Here is a 9,981-nt window from a genome sequence, read left to right as displayed (position 1 = left end):
CATGAATTAAAAAAATAATTTAATGAAATCCACAAAAGAAGAATAATTGTAAAAAAATTATTAATCACTTAAACATTCACTGCATTTCTTAACGCGAGAGAATAAAAACATGTCTGTTTTTAACGTAAGTTTGAATTATTATATACTGGAGCAAATTAAAATAAAATAAATCAATAAAACCTCAAAAAAATAATACTCGTAAAAAACATTATTGTTCATTTAAATATTCACTGCATTTCTTAACGCGAAATAATAACAAAATGTTTGTTTTTGACGTAAGTTTAAATTATTATGAACTGGAGCAAATCTGCTAATAAAAATAAAATCATTCTTTAAAATCTCAAAATAATATAATTAAATATAATTCTCAAAATAATATAATTAATATAATTGTACAAAAAATATTGTTCACTTAAACATTCACTGCATTTCTTAACTTGAGGGAATAAAAAGTGTTTGATTATGACGTAAGGTTAAATTATTATAAAGTGAGCAAATGTGTCAATTAAAATAAAATCATTCATTAAAACTTCAAAAGAGTAATAATTATACAAAAAATTATTGTTCACTTAAATATTTACTGCATTACTTAACGCGAGAGAATATTTGTATATGACGTAAGTTTAAATTATTAAAAACTGAGCAAATGTGTGAATTAAAAATAAAATCAATCATTAAAACGACTGAATAATAATTGAACAATAAATGACGATGACCTAAATACTATTATTTCATTATGACGTGACGTTGTAATCATAATGAACTTGCGCAAATGTATGAATTAAAAAATCATTTAATAAAACCAACAAAAGAATAATAAATAGGCAAATAATTATTCACAAAAACTTTAAATTAAATTCTTAACGCGGATGAATTAGAAAATTGTTTGATTCTGTGAGTTGACATTATAATAAACGTAGGCTGATGTATTAATTACATAAATTATTCTGTATCATCGATAAATCAATTCATAACGCAACTGACCTGCAGAATTGTTTGTTTATGACGTTATTTGAAATTATAATAAATTTATACGAACAATTGTATGAATAAATAAAAGCAATTCAATAAAATCCAGAAAAGAATAGTAATCGGACAAGAAATTATGATTGATTTCAACATTTACTATATTAACGCGAATAAACTACAGAATTGCTTAATTGAAACGTGAATTAAAATTACAATAAATTTGGGTAAATGTACGAGTTAAAAAAAATCATTAAAACCTGACAAATAATAACAATAGGAGAGAAACTGATCAATTATTTAAACTATAAATGTATTCTTAACACGGATCAACATCGGAATTATTAGTTTATGACGCAAGTTGAAATTATAATAAATGTGGGCAAATTTATAAATTAAAAATGTGTTAAATAAAATCGACAAAATATTAATAATAAGCCGGGAATTGATGAATTAACTAAATATTTACTGAATTCATATCGCAAATAAATTACAGAATTGCTTCATTATAGTTAAAATTAGAATGAACTTGAGCAAATCTCTAAATTAAAAAATCATTGCTTGTTACGTACCAAAAAATAACAACTAGACGGAAACTGATAATTAAATTAAACTGCATTCTTAACGCGGATGAACAACGGAATTGTTTCATTATGACGCGAGTTGAAATTATATGCTAAAAAAAATTAAATAAATGTACCAAATTTCACCAGAAATGTTTACGGATAAAATATTATAAAATTTTATGTTTGGCAGTATTGAAAAAGTGAGAGAGTGTCAATAATTAAAGATTTACACACGGATTTCAACAAAAAAAAATATCAGCTGGTACCACGTTTCCGAGACTATTATTTTGGCTATACGAGGGATTGTTTTCGGGCTAAACAATTCGACCCTGTGCCGGGCACTGATGAGGTTCCGGACCTTTTTACTCCTCAAGACTTGTAGGGCTATCCTCCACAAAGGTCACGTGCGGCTTCAAGTAGATCAGGAATGCTAGCATTCGATCATTATCGGCTGACGACCCCCTGCAACAATAATCATAAATAAAACCAATTAAAAATGAATGCCAAAGTTATTAGATTTAATAATTTGAAACGTTATTAAAGAAGCAGATACTTACTCGACGTCGATCTCCAAAGCCAAAGCGGTGTGATGCGGCTTGCCTTCCTCATCGAACCATCTTTATGACAAAAAATAATTTATTGTTATTCGATTTTTTTTTCGAAACATAATATGACCTATTAACTAGAAAAAGTTAGACTTTGTGTTTAAGTATCAAAGTAAGTATAATAATTGCAATAGAATTAAAGTGTTACTACTAATTATAATATTTCCAGTGTACCAGTGTATGGCTAAATGTGTAAGTGTGGAAAGCGCATATAAGTGGCTAAGTGATTGTATGTATTGCTGAATTTTTGTGTATGAATGAGTTTCTCTATATCGCTGCGTTTCTAAACATCGTTGAATATGTGTTGTATTGGTATTAACACGTACGTATCGTAAAGTGCTGGTGTGCAGCCTGGGAGGGGGGCAAGTGCCCGCGGGCGGCGGGCGATACCAGCACCGGCCGCTGCGCGGGCGGCGCTCAGTGTAGTGCGCGCGATTGGCCAGAAAGCTCGCGCCGCTGCCCCCACTCCGTCAATGCGTTCGATGCGCACCCACCCTGTGACCAAAAAAATTAAGTCACTTATCAAAACGCAATCGTTAAATCTTACTTGAAAACACACAATAAACTAAACTTACTGCTAACAGTTTGCACAAAGAGATTCAATTTCGCCAAGCTCGCTTACTTTGCTTTTATACAATTCGCATTGATATATAATAATACTATCTAATAATATAATCAAAGTCACGAATATAAAAACTAACATTTATTTACTAACCAGATAAAGAAGTCTGAGAATCAGGCTGGCAATTAGAGCAGTGACACTTGACCAGCCCCCAAGAAACCGCCCGTCGCAGCTCAGGGTACGGCTGCACCAGAAAATTCCAATACTTCAGCACGACGTGGAGATGTTCACAAGTCTCTCCGTAAGCCTCCCACTCCCATTCCAAGCTCCCTGCCTCAACTCCTTCATCTAAGCATAGCAACTTGTTCAAATAATAGAGGTTCTCAGCTGAAACAGGGTCGGAATTTAAGTCGTCACGACGCGTGGATTCATCTAGAGATGAAGACTGTTCTTCGGTCAGGTCCGGAAGGTTACCGGTTTCTAGCGTCAGTGCGTTCATTATCTCGATGTCCAAGTTATCCACATCGTTGGCTTCAGGGTAGCGATCGTTATGCTGTATGTTGGTATCGCAGTAAGGTTCTGGTACAAGAGGATCGTCATCAAATCCGCGCGCTTCTCCCTCGTTTTGACCCGAAGCCTCACCGAAATTATGGCTGGAGTAGCTTTTGTGAACTTGACGGCCTGGAGATGTTGGAAGGATCAGGCTGTGGTGCATCGTGGCAAACCTAGGATTCCTGGGTCTCGGTTGCCTATGAACAGTTTCTAACGCTTCAACGAGGCTGTTGTGGCTCTGAGCACGTATGTTCCCCATTGTCCTTATTTCGGATGGCCCAGGTTCGGGTTCGGAGGGCACGATTTGGGGCAGCACCAATTCTGAATAAGTCTCTTCTTTATGCTCTGCAATACTAGGGAGATCCAAGGAAAGTCCGCTGCTTAATACATGAGGATGCAGTAAAATCGATACCTGGGTACAAAATTATTATAAATTAAATCGTAGTTTTCGTCAGTTCGTTAACTTTTTTTGAAGAGCAAATGCTGTAAATGCAGATTCAAATTAGTCTTACCTGGCAAACTTTGCCGTAGAGATCAATGAGTGGGTGCACGTGGGGATAATCGTTTGACACAGTGCCAGCGAATCCCAGCGATTTACCATCCATTGTTACTGCGAGGCGGTTGTCGTTGCAGAATTCAATGCTCAGCACTGTTTGTTCGCGTATAGCTTCTAGACCTAACGCCGAGTTTGTGAACGACTACAAAGAAAACTGTCATTTAGTTTTAAGAAAATAAGTTTCATTTCTGTATGTAATTATTAAAGAACAATTCTGTCATATGCATAAATAAAAAATGGCTGTTGGTGTAAAGGTTCTGTAGAAGAGTCCATGGACCGAGAAGCGAAGCGTAGGACTTAGTCGTTGGTAAACTCTGGATGCACCGTTCCCAGTCGGTCGCTATTATAGATCTATGTGGAATGCCCATGTACACTATTGGACGTACTGCAACTAAATTATGACAATGAAACAAATAAATCACTCTTCTAACGAAATTTTTTGTTGTAAATTTATAGAGAGATGTTGTTTTCAAACGGTTTTCGACCCGTATGGAATTTGTTTGGGTCAAAATTAGAAATTGAAATTTAAGCACCTTCCCGTTGTCAGATTGATCTAAAATTTGGTACACATGTTTAATTTAGATGACAATACAATATAATAAAACCAATAACATTATAAATCTAAGATGGCCGCCGATACAAAATGGCGGATTACATATTTTTCCTTTACCTCCTCAATATGGGTATCAAATGAAAGGGCTACACTAGTAAAACACGATGATTACGTCAAAAATTAAAATTCAAGATGGACGCCGTTCCAATATGGCGGACTAGGTACATATTTTTTCACAACCACCACAATATGGGTATCAAAAAACTGTTTAACTTAAAAGTTTTTTAAATGTATTTATTTACTTAAAACAATTATAATATAGTAAATGCTTTAGTCTGATTTTTTAAAACGATACTTACGAACTCATAGTTATCGTAGAGCATGTCGCTAGTGAGCAACCATGTGGGTGGATCCAGAAAAGTGCCGCGATCAGGAAGCTCATCCAGTAAACTAGCTACGGCCCCTATAGACGCACTGCCACCCCACGACTCTTCCAGTTTGTCCACACGGAACTGTAACGTCATTATGATCTCTACTATTCAATGTGGTATCAAGCACAGCAGGACATAGGTATCTCACTTATCAATTGTCATTTCGTGTAGTCATACAAAATTTACATTAAATATTAGAATGACAAATAAAGATAATTTTATAGCTCTGATTATAATCAGATTCAGATTAATTATAATTGAAATATATGTGAATGTATGAATTATATACGAAATACTCGATGTAGAATGATTTTGGAAAAGAAGATTGATTGATGTTACAAAGAAATCCCCGCAAGCTTTAACATTAAGAACAATAAACTATTTATGAACAAAACTCGCAAAGCTTTTCAAAAACCAACTATGCACGTTGTTTGTGTTAAATTGAAAAGGTTTATTTAAAACTACTCAACAGAACCTTCGATTGAATTTTATATGTGGCATATGTGGCAACAACTAAAAATATTTATTTATAATAATATAACTATCTAATTTATTTTACGTTCAAAAGTTATACAAGTTGTTTATTTAACTTCCATTTAAAATAAAATTTATTTGAAAAAAGATTAAACTAGTTTACTGTGTTCAAAATATTCGATCGCCGGCAACATACACATACCATTTATAAGAAAATCATAAATTGCATTAGAAACAATAAAGAAAAACATTCGCAACGTTTATGGGTTTATATTAGTAATAGTTATTAACATATGGACGAAACTTGCTGTATGACAACGTAGCATATGTTAATGTAAATGAGCCCCAAGCTACGTGACACCCGCCCTCACTCCCACGCGCAACAGGGTAGTTACGACGTAGTTTGTTCGGTCGCTAGGGATGCTGCGTCATCGATATTGATCGGGAAAAAAACATAAGGTATCTTATTGTTTTGATATGAATCTTGTTATTATTTTCTTTTAAGATAAAAAGGGTAGCACAGAATACCGATAAACTTTATTTACAAAGGTTTTAATGATTTCGTAAATATGTTACGCCATGTCCAGCCTTGTTGCGCTGAAAAACTAACATATGGTACGAAAAAAGTTAAGTACATACCCAAAATGTTTGTCCCCTCTTGATGGGCTGGCTGACGATGGCAAGCCCGTCTTTGTATCCCTTAGTGCGAACTGCGACTGTATCTGAAAATTTATTTAAATTATATCTATGCCTTTCCAGACCAGTAAATAAAAATTAATTTTATAATTAATATTATAAAATTCAACTCACCAGAGCTGCAAAGCTTAATGTTTGATCCATGAACATAATGGAATGTATATGGAAGGGGATCGCGGTGCCTCCTGGAGGGCGCTGGAACCGTTGGCACTGAGGCCGAAGCAGCTTCTTCACAACTCATCTCGGAAGACTCTACAGCATCCTCTCCTTCTTCACAAGGTTTAGTTACAGTGATCTCTTGTATAGTCTCGGTTTCACGTTTTATGAAGTCCTCGTTATAAACTAAAACAATGTGAATTTATTAAAAAAAAAAAACGAAAATAAGAAATATTAATTCACTGTTTATTTTTTTGTAATAATAATTAACTATTTTTCCGATTAAAATCCGTATAAATATCACCACATGAAGTGTAAAAACATTAAAGGATCAAATATGACGCACCTTGTATTATCAACCAAGACTAAGAGAAAACTGCTGTTAACAAGATTTTACCTGTAGTTAAACACCGGCGTCCAGCAAATGACAGAGTCGAACGAACCGGGTCGTCGGGGAACCAAACATCAATAATTTAACTACGTTCCATTATACGCGCAACGTGAGCACAAATATTATTACAGGTAAAAAGTTGAAATATCTCAATCAAAAAAAGGGGATAATAGCACAACCGTATTATAAAAAAGAAATTTGAAACACGTGAAATACAAAATTTAAGATATTAAAATAATCATTAAGTTAAAAAAATGTAAGATATCCATGAAAAACTTAAAAAAAAATTCTAAACAAATTATGGGAAATCGACTAAGGAAATAGGATGATTTTAAAAAGACACTTCAAATATTCTAGTAGAAGACAGAAATATGAACAAGGTGTTAATAGAACCAACAAGCGTAATATAAAAAGATATCCGATATACTAATGAGTCGTTAAAATTACAAATTAAAAAAGTATATTATAACAAAAAAATCAGATTGAAAAGACTAATGTCTCGTTAGGCAGGCGCTACTTATAAAATAATCTAAAACGTACATAAATCTAAAGCAGACGTGGTTTTGAAATTATTAGTACAATGAAGTAACTGTTAAAATTAATTAATTTTTGATAGAGCAACCAAGTTTAAATATGATTTGTCGTTAGTTGGCAACATTTGCGCCCAGATAACAGTATTGATTATGAATAATATCTAAAAATAATCCTAGATAAGAAGAGAAAACCATCACAAATTAGTAAAAAGAAATGGTATTTAAATATTTAGTAATAAACTATGATAAAAAATATGGAAACGAAAAGTTTAAAAGACACCATCTCACTAAGCACATCCGACGGGTTTTGCATATATCAATTTGCACATATGTTGACAAAAAGTACATCGATAACTGAATATATATATTTATTTATACTTTAAGCCAAAAAACATTAAAAATAAGGTTATGACGCAATAGTTTTTTGGTATCAAATTTTCCATTGCCCGAAAACATTTTCCGGGGAGTTCGACTAGTCATAGTATTGCTATAATGAAAAAAAAAACGTCTTAATTACTAAAATTGATGACCTGGAAATGTGGTGCTAGAAACGAATGCTCAGGGTCCCGTGGTTGGTGCACCAAACCAACGTTTTGATCTCCATATAACTCAATATAAAGGAGAGGTTATCGTCGATTGTGCAAATACGAATCTTAAAGTTTTTTGGACATGTGATCCATAATGAGAATACAATTGCATGTTTGGTGGTCTCATTAAAACTGCTACTAAAGAATGTTCGCACTTCGCCAAACATACTACATGGCGAGAGTTACAGAATCGGCCAGGGCATGACCACCACTCCTAAAAGAGTGGACGACTGAGAATAAATTACTCATGATTCTCGGTTGACATTTGACGTTCAAAATTGTCTGGATATTAAAATCACTTGACGTAACAAATATTGAGGCGTGTACAAAATTGATTCATGAAATGACTCATCACAAAAGAAATGACGTCCAAGATTTATAATCTTATATTCGTATTTGGTATAATAAAACAAGTTTTATTTATCATGACTGAATTAAACGAAAGGATTCGGCTACAAGGAAAATTTTAGGTTTACGAAATATATTAATAGGTATCATTAACATAATTCTTAAAGGTCTGATATTATTTGATGCACGTGTTTCACCCCTCCACGGGGCATCTTCAGGAGTTATGTTACACGGATTAGTGCCAAACACAGTCTCTGTGATTAGTGCCAAACACAGTCTGTGTTTGGCACTAATCGGTGTAACGTGTTGAGTAATTTGGTGTTGGCGGTTGTGTGATTCGCATTGTTTGCCGCATACGCATTTATCAGCGGGCTGGCGGGCGGTGCATTTCATTGCACGACTACCACTGCATGTGCGGAAGTGGCTAAATATTGGTCCTTTTCTTACTTAGGATGGACTTCCGCGAGGTAATGCCTGATTCCATTAAATGTTTGATGCATATCTTCTGCCATGTTAACTATATTGATATAAAATTTAGATTTCGTTATAGTTCTATTTCTTCTTGTACAGTGGGGGAGAAGCCATCCACAGGGATATTTTCCTTCTTCTCTTTCTTTTTCTTTCCTTTATAAAAGCTAGATCTTCTTGGGAGAGCTATGAATACATTTTCTTGAAAGGTTGTAATCCACGGCTGGTTAGCTAGCTCTTTGGGTATAAGATAAGAAACGCTACGTCTAACCAATTTAACTCTACTTAGGACTCATCATCGGTTATCCGTTCCAGTTTTCAGGAAGCTCTTGAAAGGATGTTTTCAATCAAAAATATTCTAAAGATTCAGAGGAGGCACCAATAAGCATTTGAAATCTTCGCATAGATAGGTTCCCCTCATTACCTTTCAGGTCACGCACGATACTGACTTTGCTCAATGCAATTTTAAGATATATCCACTAAGTTTACGTGACTGCCTCACAAGACGAAGTTGTGCGAGAGGTGTCCTCCTGGCTTTAGTTGCCCTTTAAGCAATGTTTTTTCAGTGCCTCCAGTTTCTATCACGTTGTTGCCATTGCCGTAAGTAAATTTGTTGGTGTTGAATAGAAAGACTTGCTAAACCTTAAAAAGATCCGATTTTCCGGTCTTCATCGGGTTAATTTTCAATCCGCTCGACGCAGCTAAAGATTGCAAATTGTCCGTTTAGGACTGCGTGTCGGACGGTTGGTGACATTAGAGGCAGTTCAACACAGCAGCCCAAATCCTACAAGGACTTAATTAAATCTCCACTCGATGCTGCGGCGTTGAGACTCATTATATTCTCTGTGCAGCAGAGATTACACTGCTTTTCATAAATCAGAGCAGTAGAGCTATTCCCCTGCAGTGGGTCTAATACATCTCTTGTTACACCATCGTGAAGCATCGTCTACACAACGGAAAGGTCAAGGGAGGAAAAGAATATTGGTAAACATAGAAGAAAGTAATATGATATTACACAAGTAACAGAGAAATAAAATAGACTGAAGGTCTATATGAAAAAGTAACCAAAGAATTAAAACGGTTCTTTTTCAAACTGAACTTATGAGAGCGAATGAAACGGGCAGATGATTGTAGTGCGCGTCAATAATACAAAAGCTAATACATAAATGGTGTAGAAATAATTATTAACGCATATACAATTTTATTCACAAGGAGACGAACCATGAGAAAAATTTTCTTATTTAACTAGCTTAAATATACAAATAAAATACAACTTAACACATTGTTGTCCGGGAATTTTACTGAAAATTTATTCGTGTCAACGGCCGGGTTCCGTTTTTGCATAAATTTTATGTAACTCCTTCTTTTGCGAATGGTACAAATTGGTCTGCGTAACGACTAAATCAAAAACACCACTATAAATAAATAAATCTATTACCCAACTGATAGTCGGAGCGTCAATAAGTTCAGTAGTTGTACCAGAAATATTAAAATAATTCCGCAATTTTGGTGTAATATCATATTCTTCCCACTCTTA

General features: G+C 34.4%; 1 protein-coding gene across 1 annotated transcript in view; it reads right to left on the bottom strand.

Moving 5' to 3' along the window:
• Nucleotides 1–1,625: 1,625 nt before the first annotated feature.
• Nucleotides 1,626–9,981, bottom strand: part of Neurl4 (neuralized E3 ubiquitin protein ligase 4) — a 33,198-nt gene continuing 24,842 nt past the window's right edge. Inside the window, exons 24-31 of the mRNA XM_068776728.1 lie at nucleotides 6,076–6,303; nucleotides 5,905–5,987; nucleotides 4,720–4,872; nucleotides 3,764–3,949; nucleotides 2,853–3,663; nucleotides 2,464–2,632; nucleotides 2,090–2,149; nucleotides 1,626–1,994 (exon numbers count right to left, since the gene is read on the bottom strand). Coding sequence (XP_068632829.1) covers nucleotides 1,895–1,994; nucleotides 2,090–2,149; nucleotides 2,464–2,632; nucleotides 2,853–3,663; nucleotides 3,764–3,949; nucleotides 4,720–4,872; nucleotides 5,905–5,987; nucleotides 6,076–6,303 — 1,790 coding nt within the window. The 3' untranslated portion in view covers nucleotides 1,626–1,894. The remainder of the gene's footprint in view (nucleotides 1,995–2,089; nucleotides 2,150–2,463; nucleotides 2,633–2,852; nucleotides 3,664–3,763; nucleotides 3,950–4,719; nucleotides 4,873–5,904; nucleotides 5,988–6,075; nucleotides 6,304–9,981) is intronic.

This window comes from Battus philenor, unplaced genomic scaffold (genome assembly GCF_028537555.1).
Source record: "Battus philenor isolate CCGP_79_NKW_IND1 unplaced genomic scaffold, ilBatPhil1.0.hap1 SCAF_1, whole genome shotgun sequence".
NCBI lineage: Eukaryota > Metazoa > Arthropoda > Insecta > Lepidoptera > Papilionidae > Battus > Battus philenor.
This window is presented reverse-complemented; position numbering and strand designations above follow the sequence as displayed.